Source organism: Pempheris klunzingeri, chromosome 11, assembly GCF_042242105.1.
Source record: "Pempheris klunzingeri isolate RE-2024b chromosome 11, fPemKlu1.hap1, whole genome shotgun sequence".
Classification (NCBI taxonomy): Eukaryota; Metazoa; Chordata; class Actinopteri; order Acropomatiformes; family Pempheridae; genus Pempheris; species Pempheris klunzingeri.
In genome coordinates, this window is record NC_092022.1 from 11,774,608 (window position 1) to 11,796,089 (window position 21,482).

Genomic DNA, 21,482 nt, shown 5'->3' on the forward strand with positions numbered 1-21,482 from the left:
TTCAGTGGACAGCCACTTTGAGTAGGAGCGTCAGATTGCCTCATCTGGAATTGCGTCAAAATGTATTTCTAACAGGTTTTTTTTCCCTGGGAATTATTTCCTCTGAAGTTAGCAGCATTTAAACTTCATTTTTCCACCAGGAAAGAAAAGAGGGGATTAAGCGCTGATTAAGAAACTCTCAACACTTTCCTGGCATCTCTTGCGCGCCCGTCGGCTCTCCGGCTCTCCATTTGGCACTCCAGCGGTCCAAAGTCCTTCAGTCATTTTGGTGGGACGCGGACTGAACTGATGCAAAGACAAATGTATCCTCCACAAATATTTCTGGATTATACAGAGGACATGGTGAGTCTTTCTTTGTCGTTTTCCGGTTCTTTTGATTGAATCAGAAACATGCTCATTGCGCGATTATCACATATTTCATGTCATTTACATGTATCACCTATAAAAACTGAAATTATTATTATTATTATTATTTTTAGAAAACAATGTTTCGGTATTTAACTAGAAAATGTTATCATTAATTTAGAAAGTATTATTATCAATTTAGAAAATATTATTGAACGGAATTATTTCGAGTCATTTGGAGCACTCTTTGAATTAATGCAGCCATATTACATTTGAATTCGGTATATAAAGTGGTAAATAAGGGCAAATCATTTATTGAGTGTCTTTGCTCTTTTTGTTAATCTTTCCAGATGCAGATATAGCCAGAGGAAGAATCTATCAAAAGCAGGACAAGGTTGACAGAAACAGCACCTTTTTTTTTTTTTTTTTAACGTGGACAGTGGAAACAAGATAAAAGTGTGGGGGTCTTAAGATGACCGTGTCAGGAAAAGATCTCTGATGAACTTTTGTCACACACAGTCATGGCATTAAGTGAGACGACCACATGAAGTAAAATCCAGTGCTTTGTAGGGGGGCTTGAAAGACGATTTTTCATCGAAAAAATTGTACAACATCCAAGAAAACAAGCAGAACCTTCACTTCAATCTCAATGAGCTGAATTTGGCACCAGCCTTCATTTCAGCATACTTTTAATAAGCTCCACTTTCACAACAGCCCTCTCAGTGCCAGTCATGGTTTCTGTTTGAAGTTGAAGATTAAACTGAACTGGAGGACAGAAGGGGAAGTCAAAAAAGGTGAATTCATCAAATAAATTATGTTTTTTGTAGTGTGACACCTCAAATCTGAGACATCCAGATTGCTGTGTTTATGTCCTTAAACACTTTAATCTTTTTATCTATAGGCTTTTAAATATCATTAAATATTCCTTTCCTTTGGACATCTTTCTCATTTCTCCAGGATCCTCTTGTCCAGTTGTTTCTCCTGGCTATCTGCCATTTTGGGTTCGCTTTCATACTTAGGCAAGTGATAAGCTGTTTTCCCACCACTCTTTTCCGCATCCTTCTTCAGCTTTTCATACCGTACTGGTTCTCTGAGAGGCTTCATCCTGGCCGGCACTATTCCAGCCAAGGGGGAAGAGGACTTCCTGACGCTGGCCGCTTCGCGGCTCAGCCGCAGGAAACGTGTCATTGGAGCTGCTGTAGGGGTGGCCATGGTTCTAATACTGTTGGTGGCCATTCCTCTGCTGGTCCACACAACCAAAGGGAGGAACACGGGAAACGCAGGGAGCCATTATGAAATGCTTGGAAGCTGCAGGATGGTATGTGACCCCTACACTACGTCTCAGCCCGGCCAGGAGCTGACAGCTGTGTCTCCACCACCCCAGGATTACTCTGGGAAGAAGATAAAGTCTGGGCTTCGTGGGCCTCCTGGGATCCCTGGCCCTCAAGGAGCACGTGGACCCCCAGGAGAGCCTGGCAAACCAGGACCACAGGGGCCCCCAGGTCCAGGTCCTGGAGGCTATTCTCCCTCGCTCTACACTCCTAAAATCGCCTTTTACGCAGGGCTACGCAAGCAGCATGAGGGGAGTGAAATACTGAAGTTTGATGATGTGGTGACCAATGTAGGTAACTACTATGAGCCCAGCACCGGCAAGTTCACCTGTCCTCTGCCTGGCATCTACTTCTTCACCTACCATGTTCTAATGAGAGGTGGGGACGGGACCAGCATGTGGGCAGACCTCAAGAAGAACGGACTGGTTAGTAAATGTGTGTGTGTGTAAGTGTATGTGTGTGTGTGAGTATGCGTATGCATGAAATTGCGAGTACAATAGAGGGTCTGTATGTATACGTTTGTACGTATGCACACACACGACCATGCAACAGCTTTTTTTTCACAGTTGACCATCCTGTGGTACCATTGACTCACATTCACCTCTGTAACATTGGGCTCTTTGGATTCAGAGCACATTCCACTTAGCAGGTGGCAACATGACAGCCAAAGAATGAAATAGCAATCTTTCTCCTCATTAAGGGGAATTCATGCTACACAGTCTAAAACCACAGCTACAGTTATTTGCATTCCCACATGTACTGCAGCTAAATGACAAGTGGCAGAATGCAGCCGCTGCCACCAAAAGGAACAGTCTAATTAGTAAGTATCATACACAGAGCTTGATTATCGCCTAAACAGAAGTGCAAAAGAGCACAGGAGAAATGTCTGTCAGTACGTGGACTAGTCAGTTTACACCTCAGCTAAATAAATAATGAATGTAAAATTGACAGTCCACTCATCCACTCCCTCATTCCCCAGACACTAATTAAAGACAGAGGGGCTGATGGGGGAAGAGAAGGGGAGAGGTGGGATAAATCACAGGGATTTCATCAGAGGACTTCAAATTCAGGAAACATTCTTCAAGTTGCTTTTTACATTCATTCATTCATCAAGGACTTTAAATGCAAATACTCTCTTCTCAGACCTCACACTTTAAAGTGTACCAAGGACTGTTTAAACAAGTGGACACAGGCTAATGTAGGCTCTTACACACTGTATGGTTAACTATCGCAGTTGTGAATATGGTTGATTTACTACAGCTCATTTATACTTGATTTGGTGAGTAGTAAAACTAAATGTTTAAAATCATTCATCATTAATAATTGTTTGATTGTATACGCTTGACACCACAAAGGTGAATATGTGTTTAAGGCTGCCTGCCTAATGTTCTATATTATCATTCAAGTCATCTTAGCCTGCTAAATAATTTATACACCTTAGATTAGATCCCTGAACACCCTCTATACTTTCCTCTCCTAACCCCTCCCCAGCGTGTTCATTGATTCTCCATTAATTATCTTTCCACTCAACTCAATCATTTAACCTAACGGAGGTCCATCTAACACCAGTTAGATGGCCTCCTTAAAAAGTTCTGTTAAAAAGAGGACTCACCTAACAGGGATCTACCCAAACAGAGCGGCTGGCAGATGAAAGTGGAGTATAAATGAAGTGCTGCAGAATGCCTGATCATGTTTGGAGTTATTGAAGCCCTGAGGCAGGTGGGTACTCTGCCTGTCAGTCAGTGGCTAGGGTTTACTAAATGGACGCTGTGTCTGACAAGTTGTATTCCTGACTGGAGAGTCACGTGGCCTGCGTGTGGTGGTCTCACCATTGCCGTAGGTGCTGTGGTTTTAGTGGATAGTTTGTCTGCCAACTGGGATGTTTAATCCCCCGCCCCCCCCTCCCACCAAAAAACAAAGAATTGTCATAGCCACAAATTTACCACCTTCCCTTTCCGCTTTTGTTGAAACTTTTACACCTTAGCAGATACGGTCATTTGTAACCGTGGGTTTGCTAGGCAGCCAGTCCAGCAGGACTCAGCGAGGATGAATGAAACACAAGAGACTCAACATGGCGCGTGCATGCTGAGACGTCCACTTCGACAGTGAAAGGGAGAGCAAAGCAAGACAAGTGAGTTGATGGGAAGATCAGGGGTGGGGCAGAGGAAGATAGATGACTTAATGGAGGTGTCGAGACATTGGGTTGGTAGATGAGGCATCAGGGAGGCTGGTGGTGAAGGCCAGGAAGAGATCAGGCACGATGACCAATGGACACCCACTCAACTCGTCTCAGCTTGACAAGTGATCAAGTCTGGTCAGAGAAAGAAAAGCGGTTTACAAATTGTGTATATGCACCAATTATAGATAGAGATGGTTTAAAAGCAGTAAATTAATTGTGTCTGGATATCAATGGATTTCCTCTGGGAGTTTTTGATGTAGGGCCTTATCTTTGCTAATCATGTTTAAACTGCATTGGCTGTTGGATGGTGACTTGTGACATGTGACATGAGCGTGGTATAATGCGATGCCAGGATCTCAGGAGGATGTGCTGACTGTGACAGGGCTTTCATGGGATTCCAATAGATCCAATACCTATTACCTTCACTAAATCCCTACTCTGTAAAGCCTGCCTACAAACACCTCAATCTAACTTTCCCAAATCATTGCAGCATGACAGTGCTTCAGAGTCAGGAGATTTGTGATAGAAGGGGGTCACACTTCAGTTGCTTTGATGTTTGCAATGTGACTATACATCATAATTGACTTACAGTACAGTTACAATGCATGAGGTGAATGTTTGTTCAACGCTTTTACACCCTGTTGTTGTTCAACTGATCAACCCTAAGTTATGTTTTTTGCACAAATAGCAAACTCAGGGCACACAAAATAACCAAAGATGATGGATCCATATTATATCCTTCTGATACTTAATGACTGAATATTGATTTAGCCTTGCTCAAAGTAAGTAGTTATAAATGCACTTCTCATTGGTGCCACTATTATTATAAACATGTTAAATCACTCTATCCCTAATTTACTGTCAGGGATATATGACTTGCCTGCTACTTAATATTCCAGCTTGGTAGCAAATGTTATTAAGACTGCTGTAAAGGATGGTAATGTGTCATGCGTACTTTCTCAACAGAACGTCTGCCATTCCCCTTATTAACTGGTGTGTGAGCTGTTCACCTACACATTTATATTCACATAGTGCAGCACTGTATATGTATGTTAAAAATTCTTTATACAATGTGCAATGTAGATAAATAGATACTGGCTGTGCTCCCATTTAAACTCTCTCGTGTTTTTTTTTCCACCTGTCAGATCCTTTTAATAGCTTAGTTAAAGGTCAAGTTATTTTATGCAGTAGTGTTAAAATGTCATCACTCGCTGTAATGACCTGTACCTGTATTAACTTCCCCAATACAGAGGCATAGATATGTTACAGGTGAAAGATAATTAGCCTCAGAGCAAGGGGCAAGAAAGAGTTAGACGCATAGCAAGAGTTCTATGAAGACAAGTCAAATGTTGTCTTTTTAGTCCGTTAGCGATCTAAATAAAATATCATTATGTGCCCCTGATGAAACACAACAATTAAAATAAGTTAATCCCTTTCATGCTGTGCAGATGCTTGACCATAACATTGCAGCAGACTACAGATTGTAATACTGAATGGCAGGTAATAGCAATCTAAGGTACGGTTCAATGCTACAGTCGCTTGTCGCCATGTAATCCTTTGGCTCCCAGAGGAGAGGGAAAACCTATTCAATAAAATATTCTATTTCCACAACATCGGCCCACACCCGTCCCCAACCCTCCTGCCATGTGCTGGAGTCCCTTAGGTAAGTTTAACAGCTACTTTTCTATTGTCTCCGCTCTAAGAGGTCAGTATATCACAGTGAATGAATCCTGTCAGTTTTATTACCAGTGGAGCACAGCACCACAGATAAAAACAAGACTTCATATACCCCCACATCTCCCTGGCCTCACAAAATAGCTCCGCTTGATCAGTCTGTTACTCTAGGCCCCCCTCCCTCCCCTTTCCTCAACCCTTTGGCCCTTGTTTTTGTTTTTTCTCTCCCTCTCCCGTCTTTTTGTCTATCCTTGTCTGTCTTCTGCGCTGTGGCTCCACTTGTATAGAAAATGACACTGCAGCTGCTCCCCACTGCCACCGCCCCTCCCTTCCTCTTCCTCCTTGCCTGTGGCCCCCTTTGCTCCCAGGCGTGTTTACTGGAGGCCCTATAATGAAAGGGTTAGGCGGACACAGAGACAGCCACAGGCAAGCCCTGGGGGTCCCTGCCTCACGGCTTACAACCCTTCCAGCTCCAGGATCAGCACAGTATGCTGCCTGGTTCACAAGGATCAGTCTGTGTCCTTCAGCCGTATCCATCTCCTCTGTTGGCTTCCTGTCCTAATCCCACCACGGCTCCTTCATGCCTCTCTGTCTGGCATCTACATTAATGGATGGCTTGCATTACTCCTTCACGCACAGGAAAATCAGCTGAAGCACAGATTCATATATCATATATTGGCAAAACGATATCTATGCTGAGTAATGATATTATTCTGTTGTACTAGAATTCAAGTACACTTCCATACATTATGTCATGAGAATCTGAAAAGGCCTGAGGGGAAAAGGTCTCCCTATGGTGCATCTCCCTCCGTTACACTGTTTGGCAAAAATAATGAGCAGGATGACATATGCCTGGTGTCGATAGGAAGTCACAACAACAGCATCACTGTCAGCTGCAGCCAAAGATGCAAATGTGATATTGGCTGTCACTACACATGTCAAGTAGAACAACAATATAACCTTTACAGATGACAATATATTGGTGTCGTTATTTGAGAGATGGTCTTATGAGGGTCTAATAGAGGCTAGATTACGTTTAGTATTTAATTACACCAATTGGGCAGTCTGGGTAACACAAGGCCACCCTAATTCTTTATATGATGATTTGTATGGCTCTGATGATATAACAAGTTGTTTTGATTTTTCTAAATGTTAAACACGAACTATAAATGTTCTTATTGATAACATGTCACTTTCTATCGAAGCCACCTGTTACCTATGGACTATTCTAAGAGAAATAATTTTTTCCCTTATACATTTTGATTTTGCTCTGAAGAACATAATGTGCCATTGGGGTATAAAGGGTGTCAAATTACATACTTTTATCTCATCATCTGCACTATATTCTCATGACGGGATTAAACAATTTAATCATTTAGTTGATTTATTTGTCAATCTCTTAACCACAGGGCGATGTAAAATATTGTATCATGTCGTTTTGGATCATTTTGCCATTTTACCATTCAGTTCTCTGATGTTTTCAAAACAAAATGTCTAGTGGTGTTTTAGTTTTTATCAGCTTTATTTAATGTCACTTATTTTAAAATATATTTGATCGACCAAACTGATAGTATATTGACACAATTTCGAGGAGTCAGGGTTGCAATGACCATATCTATAGGCACAACATATTCAGCACATCCACATGTCACAACTGCACCGACAGGAAAAGACATGAGAAAATAGATAAATAACTATTTCAATGAAATAAATGAAATAATAATAAAGTAAAAAATAAATCAGGAAAATAAAGAAATTAGAGAGATGACATTAGATAAGTGAATTATATACATGGTTTTGATAATGATCAGTTTCTTTTTGTCTGTGCAGGCATGACTTTCTCTTCTCCACAGTCCATTTTCATTATCATCATGTGTTACTTCAGACAGACTGAGGAACAGGCATTACTGAATCTGACTTTCTGACCATTTTTCCCCACTAAGCCAATGTTTCTTTTAATTCTATTTTGGCTTAATGTATCATACATAGTGTGGTTTACAGTGCACACTTACCCCATATTAAAATAAACTCTGTACTAAGAAATATAGCAGAAAACACCCCAGTGGAGTAAAGAATCTGAAATCTAATGAAACAAGACTGTTGTGTTAGAGTAACAATAGCTGTGGTCAGTTTTATTGTGTGGTTGTTGAGCTATGAAGCCTCAAGAGATACTACTTCTCTGCTCCCCTAATCAATCTGGTTCAGAGTGGACGGGGACATGTGTCTCAGTGGTCACCAACATGCTGTAAGTTGGATGCAGCATCCATGACCTGCATCTCATTGAAGGAAACCGACACATAGTGTCCAGGAAATTGAACACAAATCCATGGTTGATGGATGGTCAACAATGTGCTCAGGCGAGGGCAGAATGGATTGAAGCATGGGAAAAAAGAGCATTTTTTAGTTACAGTAATTCAGGCTCTGCTGCTCAGCGATTGACTGTTTTCAAATTGATGCATGCTCATTGGGGAGAAAGAGGCCCTAGTGATGGGAATGACATGATGGTAGTTGAGGTGCAGATCATATTCTGTGGCTGTCATGGAGATGTGCGTGGCTTGTCTGGCTGCTGACACAGATTGAGTACTCCCATCGTAGATGGACACTGAGCCAGACACAAGGCCACTGATGGCTGACATATGTCTGATGATTGGAGCTGCTACACCGGAATCATCGAAAGATCCTATTTATATCTATCTATCTACCTACATTTAAGTGATTTCTAGAATTGAAAGGGTCCTGCAGCAAAAAAGACCAGAAGGGCCTCGCAAATCCTTTTGCAAGACCTACATATACATACTGTTCTGGGTTTAGATAATTCTGCATTATGTGCATGGTATGTTGCTTGGAAAATTAATAGTGCAATAAAGAATAGACAAATCCTCTTTCCTCTACAACTGTAACTCAATCTAGGCATGTGTATTTAAATGTCCACAATGAGTAAACCCAATTAAATGTGTTAACAAACAAGTAAAGATCCACTGCTGCTGGGTCAATAAGACCAAACGCGCACACAGCATGCAAATGTGAAACTGTCTGGCTTCGGCATACTCACTCAATATCATGCATATTGAGCTGGTCCAGGATCATAAGCAACAGGTCAATAGCTGGTGTGGATAGTGGATAGATGCTGTTTCTTGGCTGAGCTAGTTTCCCCATAGACAACCTGTTGTCCCCAGTGAGTCCGCTTATCTCCACAACCCAATCAGATCTCCATCCTCTGTCCTTTGCTCTGAGCCCAAGCCACAGCTGATCAATAAGAGGCAGAGTGGCTGTCTTCTCAGTCCACTTCTGGGGTCACAGGTCACAGTACCATCCATCTGTTTATCTAGCATGATTGTGGAGCTGATGTCACACGCATGTGTTTCTCATTTAAAGGCCGTTAATAATTGATTATGACCAAGCCTGCAAAAATAATGGGTGATAAAGGAATAGATGAGATGTGGTGGGAGATGAGGTTTTAAAGAGCTGCTCAGGTTCTGGAGCTGCTCAGTAAGTGGCAGTGACATTTGCAAGTGTTTGTTCAGTTTCGTCCATGTTCTAATTGTCAATGCGTGTGTCCTCTGTGGGTGACAGGTAAGAGCCAGCGCCATCGCTCAGGACGCTGATCAGAATTACGACTACGCCTCCAACAGTGTGATCCTGCATTTGGACGTGGGCGATGAGGTGTGTGTGCAGCTGGACGGAGGAAAGGTCCACGGAGGGAACACAAACAAGTACAGCACCTTCTCCGGCTTTCTCATCTACCCAGACTGAATCTGTGCTCACGCAGAATGGACACCAACATACACATATTCACACGTACACATACATGCCCGTATGCAAATTAATTCACATACACAGAAATTCACACGCACGATGCCTGCTTGTGCAAAAATATACACACAGAAATGCACTCGAACACACAGACACACATCCTGAGATTACAGCAGACTACAGAAGTGGATTAAGTGAAAAATCACAGATAGATGGAATTAAATTGAGTTGTGTGATTTTGAGCCAGTCATCACGAGAAACTGCATTTATTGGTGCCCTTTGTGTGCAAATATGAATTTCAGATAATGTACAGTATATGTGCACAGAACAATTGCACGTTGTGGCTCTGAAATATCTAAAATACCTTAATGTGTTCCATATTATCTGACATTGTGAGGACTAGAATATAACAAAGACCATCAGTCTAATTGTTTTTTTTATTGCAATAATGGTGTTGAGGGTGCCATTAAATAAAGACTATAGCTGAGGCAAATGCACACATCTTGTATTCCAGTCTTTACCTATACCGTATTTACCATATACGTTTCTGCTCTCCATTCCAGTGCTCTCAGATCAAATGGCCTGTCAATATTTTTCCCTACAGTTAGATGAAATGAAATAAATCCCTGCTGTGATTCACTCCGCACTGGGGCTGTACTGATTAAAACGAGGCCATAAACATAAACGTTTGAGTTTCTTTCCAAATTTTCAACATGAAACAGAATATCGCACAGCAAGATTAAACAAAACGTGTCAATATTGCAATGCAACACATTTTATGGGTGGCACTTGTGTGTGATTAAGTTTTAATTGCCAAGTGCATTATTGACAATATTGTGAATGTGTGTGTGCGCGTTGGGGGGGGTGGGAGTGTCAGTGTGTATGAGTGGATATAAAGAGACTGTAAGATAGTGAGGCAGTGAAGTAACAGCTGCAGTGTTTTATTTACATTAAATGTTGTACAATACATTACAGACACGTTACTGTAATTAACACTGCCATACCTCCTTAATACTTATTTTTTTGAGAGACCCTGTCAAAGTATCATCATGTATAAACTCAGTAATCCTGACGGGCTATCTGGTATGTTGAATAGGTTGAGTAGACAATTGCTATTAAAATATCTATACTTATCTTGTGTGTGTTCTTGCATGTTGTTTTGGTGTGGTGAAGGTCAGGGCTGAATAAAGGCATGAGCGCTCAACAGTCATAAACACACACAGACCTTGTTCAGTTTTAATTTGGAGTGGCCGCTTGGACTGACTGTGGAGAATTGGATGTATGACATGGCTGCGTGGACTTAAAGCCGAGATCGAAGCAACAGTGGCTGACGACAGCCACCGCTTGCAACAACATGGATTTCCAATATGTCTTAAGACACTGTCTAAGACACAAACATTAATACTGCTCTATTGATCCCAGCTTATAATACACCCAGGATCTACAAAATCCAGCGTATGTGTACATTTTAAATGTAACAATATAGTGATCAATTGGTCAAACAAACCAAATTGGTTTAGTGTTCGATAATGCTTGACATTGTTTTGAACCAAGGTAATTCGTTGGAAAGCTCACAGGAGCAATAAATACAACCGAGAAATCTTCCATAAATAATATTAATGCATTTCTCTGAATTTATTGATAATCCCACAATGATTTTAGGGAAGTCATGCTTTGCTCTATATTACTGAATATCATGTGTACTTACAGCACTATGTATACTAAGTTTAATTAATCAACCTAGGGATGCCACTGATGAGTATTCTTATGATAATTTTCTCGATTTTAGCCTGTAAAATGTAAAAAACGTCAATGATAATTAACAGAGTGCAAGATGACTTCTTGAGATACCTTGTTTTAAGACATTGAGTTTAACATCATATTATGACAATGTGAAGATGCAAATACTCACATTTCAGAGGCCGGATTTTTGGCATTTTTGTATGAAAATTTGATATTTTGATAAATCCTTTATTGCTTATGAAAATAAGCTTGTTTGTTGATGTGCTTTTAAAAAAAAAAACATATTGAAGAGGAATTCAAGAGTTTGCTATTTAACTAGCTCTTTGTCCAAAGGAAATGTTGTCTGATACATTTAGTCTTAAGGTTTATGAATGCACTTTTCAAACACAATCGTTCCCAACAATACTTAGAGATCACCATAATGTGTGATATTAGTCAGTTGGCGAATATTTTCGCGCTGCGTATCGTTTTCTACATGGCTAATGAGACCGAATTATTCTGCATTTTCAAAATAGCCACTTTAACAGTTCCATGACCACGAACAGAGACATCATCCACGTTAAAGAGAATGAATGTTAGATTACTGGCAAAATTGAAAGTGTGTCTAATTCGAGTAGAGAGCTGATGGCATTCTAGAGTTAAAGGATTTGGTGAATCTGTTGCTCCTGAGCGGAGAAAGAGGGATGTAGTCGCACCATGCCTGGGCTCAGCCCCCGGCTCTCTCTCCTGGCAGATTCCAGTTGAAAGTTAATTGGACGGGGAGAGGTCTGAGACAGACTGCGCTGAGGCCCATTAGTGATTCCCCTGTCGAATGCAGAGCCACGAGGATCACAGACTCACAAATAGAAGGATTAAAATAATCAATAGCCTTGACTTCCATCGACCACACACATACACACACACACACCAAGTAATTAGTAGACAACCTATTCAGCAGTGGACTATGACACCCTCCTGAACCTTACCCCGCACACATAAGCTCCACACTCCACTAAGCTGTGGTGCCTAATGAGCGGAAATAGTTGTGGCTGCTTGTGAAGAAAATGAAGGAAAGGTCAGGAAGCCACCAAACAGCCTTATACTGCTTATGTCCAAGTGTTTGGTCACCAAATAATTTCTCTGAAAATGTACAGAATGGCCACAAAAATTAATTGTAAAGTCAAATTTGTTTTGGCTGAAATTTGAGTTTGCAATGTTCCTGAACAACTGCAACAAACAGGAAAAAGCCCAAATTGTCTCACGCAGCCAATTATGGTTTAAATTGTCTCGAACACCGAAGCCTACACTCATGAGTAAATTTTTCATTTGGCTCAGAAAAACATAAGGATCAGTTCTAGATATTCCCCTTGTATTATACACTATATTTCAACAATGAAGTGGCCCTTTTAAAATTGCAGCAGCAACACTGCCCTCTTGTGTTGAAGGAAAAACAACACATTGAGCAAAACCTAATAACAAATATTTCATCTTATTCTATTAAATCGAACAACAACCAGGTTAAGTTTTCAGGATTTATTTAAACGTAGCAACAAAAATGGGGTGAATTAAAAACATGGGAACCCATTTGAAATGTTTCTTTGTAGTTCATGATAGTATGGCTTTGAATATACCGGATAACTGCTGAATCAGAGGAACATTTACCTCAGCCAAAGCAAGTCTTAGCCAATGATACAGTAGGTTGCTGATATTTATTTTGTGCATATATATAAATCAATGTCCCATCCAACATGACACACTAGTATCAATAGTTACAGTATTTCATTATCAATTTAAGTCATCTCAAGTGCTGCATCTTGGAATGTTATTGCAAACAATGCAAGCACAAAGACTGCTGAATGCATACAAGTTGGTCACAAATGTGAATGGACCTGGCAGCAGTAGCCAGGGTCATCTGTGGTCTTTTGTGGGGAATGTAAAGGCACTTTATAAATTAAATGTGGAAAACTAATCGATGGAAAAGACTGGGGGGCTGTAGAAGCTAACTGCAAACAGAGGTTACATATGACGGGGTAAAAAAGTGGGATGTTCTTCGTCTTCACCCGTTCATGACCATCCTGACCAGCTCTGCAAAAGATAGATGAGAAAGAGACAAATGTGAGATTCGTGGTCTAGACTTCGGCAGAGACCCCCTCCAACTACAGCATGTGGCACTAAGGCCCTGTCCTCATCCAGCTTTGGTGGGCCTGGGTGGGAGATGCTGCATTTGGAGGCAGATCCCCCATATTCTGCTCACCCAGAGGAAACAAGGGTTAAAGGGGGTATGGAGAGAAAGAGGTGAGGTGATCATCTCTATCTCCTATTGAGCCAAAGCATTTGGCCATGTCTATAATCCAAGAAGAGCTGGTTAGAGAAGCCATCCTCGCGGTTTGCTTTCCTCTAGTTGAGAAGCAGAGAAAAGGGGAGAAGGTCGAGGGAGCTACAGTCCAGTCAAAGAGCGGCCAGCTAAAAATTCAGCTTCCATCAGTACAAAGGAGAAAATAAATCAGCACAAGAGCAAATCATTGCAACTTTGAGGTTAGTAGAAAAAGGGACTGGTCCACTCGCCCAAAGCTGGTGGCTATGCATGAATGTAAAACAAATCTACACTGTAATGAACAAACTATATATCTATCTGTGAAAAGAGCAGCACCTCTAACCCCAACAGTGGGAAAAGCCCATTTTACTAGCACCAATGACATGCAAATGAGATCAAAAGAGCTTCCTTGTGATCTCCACACCCATCAGCTCAAATGACTCTGCAGTGGCCACCAGGCTTTCCCTGAATGAGACCAGTCACTTCCCCGTGTGTCCACCATATCCCCTTATAAACTTAGGGGAGTCCCAGACACATGCAGAGGGACATGCTGCAGCCAGGGGCCAAGACAGGGGGCTGCAGGAGAAAGACAGAACAGCAGGAGGCTACACATGGGTCAAAGCCTCAGGACTTCAGATGAGAGGGACCACCAGGCTTTCCCACAGGCACCTACGGGTCAAGTCTACTTTGCCACAGCACATTACTCCCGTTTGTCAATATGAAGGACGCAACTACAGTTGATTAGTGTTAGGATGGCCTAATGGGAGGGGATTATTTAATAACTAAAATGCAGAAAAGCCTGGAGGTGCCATCTCATGGTATACCAAATGCCGTACCGGCCCTCAGCCTGACAGGATGTGGCGGACAAATGCTGTGGAGGAAGAACAGTTAACACACGGTCAGCAGTTGACATGAATACGTAATCTCTTAAAACAGTCCATTAACCACACATCTAAAGAAAACACGAAAGACAGTAAAAGGTAACAGGACACCCACCTCATCATATGACTAAATCAAGCAGTACTACAGTGACTGTCAGTAAACAGCATCAATTATTGCCTTTAAATACGGTTTACAGCAAACTGAACATTTGCAACATTTAAAAAAAAAAGTGAAATTCATACACAAACACAATTCATGACCAAAGTTTTGTTATCACATTGCCATATATTACACACACATATTACCTGCATAGTTTGCAGGTTTATGGCAACAGAATGGTCACACTCCATCGGCCTAATTAGAGAAAGTATTCCATCTTGGTCTCGTTTATTTCTTTCACTCTCACCTTCGTAATTGATGCAGCCATTTGCATCTTCGTGCCCCGCCAAAAGCGTCTCCACTTCCTCCTCTGTCATTTTCTCACCTGAAAATGGATCATAATAAACGTTTATTCATATTATGTGGGTGACATTACTGGGATTTTTTTGTTAATGCGATAACACAGATAAGAAAAAGAAAAATCTGGATTTTAGGAGAAAAATTTACAATGTAAGAAATAAAACAATGACAATATTACTGATAAATACATTTGCACACCAGATTATGCAAAGTTAACATGGAATACTTTGGATGAGATGTTTATTCAGTTTTCAGTTAATTAATCTTATTACTGGTACTATCCATTGTTGGGATCACAGTATTTAGCTGGAAGTAAAAACTGAAAATAAGAAGTCTATCCATCCAGATATCTATTTAAGGATGATACAAAGGTAACTTGCCTAACGTGGTGAGGACGTGACGAAGCTCTGCTCCCATTACTGTGCCGTTGCCCTCCTTGTCAAAGACACGCAGTCCCTCCACAAAATCCTCCATGGAGCCCTGATCTTTATTCTTAGCGATGGCCTGGAACATGGGCAGGAACTGCTCAAAGTCTAGCGTCTTGGTGTTCATCTCTGTAAAAAGACAAGCAAACAGAATACATGGGACATGTCTCTGAGCCTCCAGCGGCAACATTCAGTAAAACACTGCAACTGTAACATTCGAATTATTAGATAAAAGGGTTGTCTGTGTGTTTTTTTTTTACACAGCGACAGTATCGGGACTTGTGCACATGAGGCACAAATCCCACTAAGTTTAATTCTTTCCTCTCACCCTCAGCCTTGGGGTTGCCCAGGACCTTCAGCACCTCAGCGTTGACAGGGTTCTGTCCCAGGGCCCGCATAACATCCCCACACTGGCTGTAGCTGATCTTTCCATCCCCTGCCTTGTCAAACAGCAGGAATGCCTCCTTAAACTCTGCAGAATACACACGCACATTATGAATTAGAACAGGGATATGACTTGTTGTGGAAATTAAGAAAGAAGCAAACATGTATGGGGGAATGATATGGAGAAAGGAAGTGAGCTGGAAATAGATGAAAAAAGAAAAGGCAGACAGATTGTGAAGAAAATGAGAACAAGCAGACTAGAGAGCACAGATAATAACATGTATTTACGCTTTTACGTAGATCTGGTTTTCTGATGTTAAGGCCTAAATTTAAAGTGAGCAGGCAGAGCACACAACACCACACTGTTATACCTGCATAGTTCTCAAATGCCACTCTAGGCAAGATACCCCTAGCTGGTCTATCCAGCATAATAAAAGTATTGATAACTTGTACACCTCTATGGACAACTCTAGACCGATGTTGCACTGACAAGTTTTGTTCTAACACTTAAAACTTACACGTAAACTGCAGCATACATTGTATACAGTAGTCCCTCGCTATAACGCGGTTCACCTTTCGCGGCCTCGCTGTTTCGCGGATTTTTTTAGTGCAATTTTGCATGCTTTTTTTACAGTGTATGAACGCGCATTGTGTTCTGCGTCCTGATTGGCTAAGGGACTGTAGACCAATGTCAATCAATCTCCTCCGTGCCGTGTCTCTGTACAGTACAGAATGTGTTCGGCTTGCCAAATTTACATAAATGTTCAACCGCTAGCAGTGTGACTTTTAAGTGCTGCCTGTTTGCAAGACAAACAAACAAGTCAAACAAGAGATAAATGTGAGAAAATGTTAATGCCTGTCTGAGAAAATTGTATAAACTGTATGGTGAGGGGTTTTACAGCCTTAAAATATATATAGTAATTGTAAAAAATAAAGCTGACTACTTCGCAGATTTCGCCTATTGCGGGTTATTTTTAGAACGTAACCCCCGCAGTAAACGAGGGACCACTGTATTGTTGTTAGTCATCTGGTCAGTGTTTTTCACCACACATCAACTGAAACAAGGTGAAACAACTTCACCAATATAACACTACATGGTTTGTCATGTTTGCTGTCGTTTGAACATACAAACACTTATGGACTAAATTCCCAAAGTTGCCTGATTTACAGGGAAATGGGTTGCAGTGTTAAATATGTAATAGCCTACATAACACACCAGAACAGGCACATATGGATTTTACTATGTATAGTATGAATTTTTTTTTCATAAAACTGAAATTGTCCTTGGGACTCAAAGCAACATAAAAGTGGACAAAATACCAGCCAACACTTGCACCATAAACTCTTAGATTACAGTAAGTGGTCTAAATGTGACACTCATGTTGAAGTATTCTAAAAGTTGCTTTTCATCTTAACACTTACTTTGTGTTGTTATCAACAAAAAGCAATTTCACTTGATAAACAACACAAAACTAATTGTTTCAGGTATGTTACTTGAGAGGAGGCTTTAAAAACGTATTTCATAAGATTAAATAATGTGAAAGTTATCGGTTTCAGTTAAAAAGTCAATGTCAGTCGAGTGTCACCTCTAATTACTTGTCACTCGTTTGTGGTAGCAAGCAAAAGATTAATGTGTCAGTAGTTCAGTGTTTTAGTTTAACCAGCTATCTCGTCTGACAGAATGATTTCGTAGGTGACATGGAACATATTCTTTCCAAAACTTTAAAAAGCTTCATCTGACACACCTCCTCTTTGCCACCTCCACTTTAACAACAATATTTTACTGTGCTGTTGAAATGTCAATAAGGCTGTGACCTACCGGAGCCTTCTAAATCATTCACATCACCACGTATTGAGTATTTGGTTGTTGATTAAGTGGAATTACCTGGCTTTATCAAATATCAGCAGTGATGCAATCTTGTAATTGATCTCAATGTTGATTAACGTAGCTTTGATCTATCAGGAGGCATTCTAGTTAGGCTCAACAGCAAAACAAAGAACTAGCAATTAGGGGAACATAGAGTTGGATTACACAACATCCGGGCAGTAGTCTGCTCCTAATGTTATGGGACAAGCTATTTCCCTCAAAAAGCTCAGGCACTGTTGTGGAGTTTTTCCTGTTCTGAGGAATGTGCCCCATCCCTTCTGGCCTGTGAACACTTTTCCCAACACCATATTTGGTATTAGAGGAGTGGAGGAAAGTAGGAGGAGAGTGAGAGTAGCTACAGCCTATTATGTCAACGGTGATTAAACAAACCAGCCCCAGGACAAAAAACATCCACCACTGTATCCAGCACCAAAAAAGGGCACACTCATGAAGATGAGCCGCTTGGAAGATAACAGGCAAAGCTTATGGTAAACTGACAAAACCAGGAATGACTACAGTCTAACAGAACAAGACTTAGAAGCACAGATATCAGCCTTGCTTGGGCTAAGTTGGCTTTATAAGTACCACTAATGCATGACTGACTGACGAACATACAAAAACACTGCAACAGAAGGTCAAAGCTGGTAAGTATTATAACGTTATATGCAAAGTATTACTGATTTTGACGTACCAAACAACAGTGCAAGGCGACTCTCATTCACATTAAAAACAAATTTGGTTTGTCCAAAACCAACATGCAGATCACACCCTAAACACTCCGAGATAGCCATCAGTTTTTGAGCTAAGGCGGTCCCCTTTCACTGACTTACCATGAATTTGATCCAGGTTAAATTCAATCTGAAAAGAACAAGCAGTTGCAAGTGGAGAGTGATGAAACTGTACGGAAATAGAGAAGGAAAGCCTAGCCGAATACCACGACTACTATGACAGGCGGGCATAGAGCAGGGTGATAGGAGAGATACAGGGCAAAGTGTCATCTCAACCAAGAAAGAATGAAAGCATGCAAACCAAGCGAGATCTGGAAAATGTCACAATACAAAATCAAAACTCACCAAGGATTTGATCTTCCGAGAAGTCAGACTGTTTAGAGAGAAATTAGGCTACATGAAAATTGTTCCCTTTGCAGCGCAGTGCAAAGCTAGCTTGGGTTAACTTCAAAAGGCTTTTTAACATATAATTCAGACAGTTAGGTATACTACAACCGCATGTCCCCTAACTGTAGCACATTAAGGAATGATTAATATACACGCACGTACTTTAGTGACATTAATTAGTGTATTGTGAGATTGTTAATTTCATCGACCGTGCAAGCTAACGTTAGCTTCTTAAAAGTTGCACTTCCGCTAGCGGCCAGCGAGCCAATTCAGACATTCAAACTCAACTTAACGTCTCTGCAAGGCTGAACCATTTCCTTTAAACAAGAAGCTAGTCACATAAAACGCAATGATTATGCTAGTAGAGTCGAGTGGAACAATAAAAAAACCCACCATGGCTGTGTTGGCTGAGGTGTGTCCGAGACGTCGGAAAACCAAAGAATGTGTGACGGCTCGCGGAGAAGGGCAGGGTGAGAAAACCCTAGCAGCGGTGCGTCATGACGTAAGCACGCACGCTAACACGCAGGACGTGCTGGCAGCAGGGTGAGCTGCACAGCCACACTCCATATATAGAAATACAGACCAGGCATGGTTTGTGATTTACAATACACGGAATATATGCCTTTAAAGTCCTTACACTATTAATTTTATAACTGAAGTGACAGGTACATTGAATAAATAACTTATTTAGAGCTGAATTTAATCCTCTACACACCAAAGGTAAGAAGGCCTAGGTCACCTATTCTGATCAGCCTTGTTGAAAAACCTTATTTTGTGTCTTAGAACATGTTTGGAGGGGCTCTTTGATAAAAAGTTAGATTAGTCAGTCTGCCCTTAACCTTGCAAAGTAAGTAATCAGCAAGTCAATGGGCCCAGCAGCTGTCAGACTCCACAACCAGCACTGCTCCCAGTAATATTTTTATTCAGAACATCACTCTATGCAATGTATTTATTTAGATCAACCTCACTCTATGTGCAATAGTTTTTATATTCCCCTCTGTGTACAGTGTCCCAATTTTATACTTAATTTTGTACATACTTACATATACATACTGTATATATTATGTGTATATCTCTGCCCATTCGTTTATTATTACTTATTGCTTTATTGAATGTCCTACTTTTGCTGTACTTTTACTTTTGCTTTTCACTTGCTGCTGTAACACTGTGAATTTCCCCGCCGTTGGACCAATAAAGGAATATCTTATCTTATCTTTGTCAAATGTGTGTTCTTATTAAGATATGATTTTTAAGTTGTTTCAAAGGATGTTTGTCCCATTTTGGCACGTGTTTGACTTTGCTGATCTTGACCTCACTTGGGTAAATTAATGCATGGTTGCAGTGAATGAGTTTGCCAGGCTTTGCATTAAGGATGTGAGTGTCTGGCCGGGCAGGAATGATGGATTACTTTAGGCCTGTGAGATCATGGACCGATGCCACATCTCTTAACAGCCTGGCTAAAACTCTGTCTTCGCCCAGCAGGAGCTCTGACCTCCTGTCATGTCTGTGGTTCCACTGTGAGCAGAAGCGTGTGTCTTAACATGGCCCACATATCATCTCAGGCTAAATGGGACAGTCTCACTCCATAAAATCATGCAGTATACATAGTGTAACACTTAAAGCGCATGAGGATGGCAGCAAAGCTAAAGCATAAACAAAGCAAAAGTGAATTGAAACAAAGTCTAATGTAGGCATTAGTATAGTTTTAGTTAATACTGACTTTCTTCATCTTCAGATTAAAATGTTTCATCTGATCGACATAGGCTCGCCTTTGATCTGAGAATAGTACAATGGTCTGGACATATGTAATGTTAACATGTTTTCACTGCACAAGGTAGCTACTTAGTTAACTATTGTCTACATTTACTGATATTTAATTCACTAATTAAATAGATGAACTGATTTATACTTCCAGGTTGAAGAAATTGGACTGAAAATGTAAATGGCCATAATCATTTATTCCAAAATCCAGCAGCATTATTGATTCTTTTTAACATACATATGAAGAAAGGGTCCCTCAAATTTTTATATCTAAGAGTTGTAACAAATACATTTATTGAACACAAGCACAAATCTGAATGGACTGCACCAAAATCTACTTAGCTGCTCCACTTTGACGTTGATGCAGAGCTTCGTTAACAAGGGAGTACAGAATTAGCCGCTGGACAAACTATGAAATAATTACGCAGTATCTAAATAACCTCCTGCTGTTTGCTCACCGTCTTTTTTCCTTACACATTATATTCAGTATGAGGTAAGCAGCCAATATTTGCCACTACAGAGACATAGGCTACTGTAATATATTATATACCAGTGATGACCAATAAACAGCTTGCCTCAAGCTGGTCAGGGTCTATATGTGACTTTTTCTCACAAGCTGCCATCTAAGTAACAGCACAGAAGTATGGGGAGGCCTGTTCTCTTTGCAGCCAGTTTTGAAAAATGGGTCACGTAAAACCTCTTTTTGAATTTTTAATGTAGTTAAAAATAACAATTTCCTCACTTTGAATTTTGAATTAGAGTTGGAGCCTTGTTGTTTTTTGGAATAATCATGGTTGTATAGGTCTAAAAGAGGAGGCTATACATTCGTGTGACCTTCCTGATGAAAAAAAAATAGAACATACTGTGGCAGGAAACAGCCTTTTTCTCCCTAAGGAGGGCACTGACTGACTGACGGCCTCACTTTCAGTGTCCCACTTCTTCACTTAGCTTAGCTTCACTTCACTTGACTCCAGTGTAATCCCAGTTTGATTCTGGCAGCTCTGACTTTCTTTTTTTAGCATCAGAATCATAGAAATAATAAGCATGTGATGGTTTTACAGAACTAATTGACTTCTGACAAATATTTACTATTGTATTATATTTACTATATCTCCAGCTGAGATTTACTGTCCTGGCTAAGATTACTAAACACTATACGTGACGTGAGATTTCTAAATATAGTCCTGATTTATGAATGCCCCACATTAACTTTGTCATGAAAGCATATTGTAGTTTCTCCACTTACCTCCAAAGTACTGGGGTCGAACGGT

General features: G+C 40.7%; 2 protein-coding genes across 2 annotated transcripts; one reads left to right on the plus strand and one right to left on the minus strand.

The window, feature by feature from the left end:
* The first annotated feature begins 1,549 nt into the window (after window positions 1–1,549).
* On the plus strand, window positions 1,550–9,282 carry c1ql4a (complement component 1, q subcomponent-like 4). Its single transcript, XM_070840382.1, has 2 exons — window positions 1,550–2,101; window positions 9,103–9,282. Exons 1-2 carry the CDS (start codon window positions 1,556–1,558, stop codon window positions 9,280–9,282), a joined length of 726 nt encoding a protein of 241 aa, XP_070696483.1. The 5' UTR covers window positions 1,550–1,555.
* Window positions 9,283–12,522: 3,240 nt separating this feature from the next.
* On the minus strand, window positions 12,523–18,911 carry LOC139210350 (myosin light polypeptide 6). Its single transcript, XM_070840381.1, has 7 exons — window positions 18,844–18,911; window positions 18,409–18,436; window positions 15,413–15,556; window positions 15,040–15,213; window positions 14,607–14,684; window positions 14,155–14,189; window positions 12,523–13,089 (listed from the first exon to the last, which is right to left on the minus strand). The coding sequence occupies exons 1-6, from the start codon at window positions 18,844–18,846 to the stop codon at window positions 14,161–14,163; spliced, it is 456 nt and encodes a 151-aa protein (XP_070696482.1). The 5' UTR covers window positions 18,847–18,911; the 3' UTR covers window positions 12,523–13,089; window positions 14,155–14,160.
* Window positions 18,912–21,482: the final 2,571 nt, after the last annotated feature.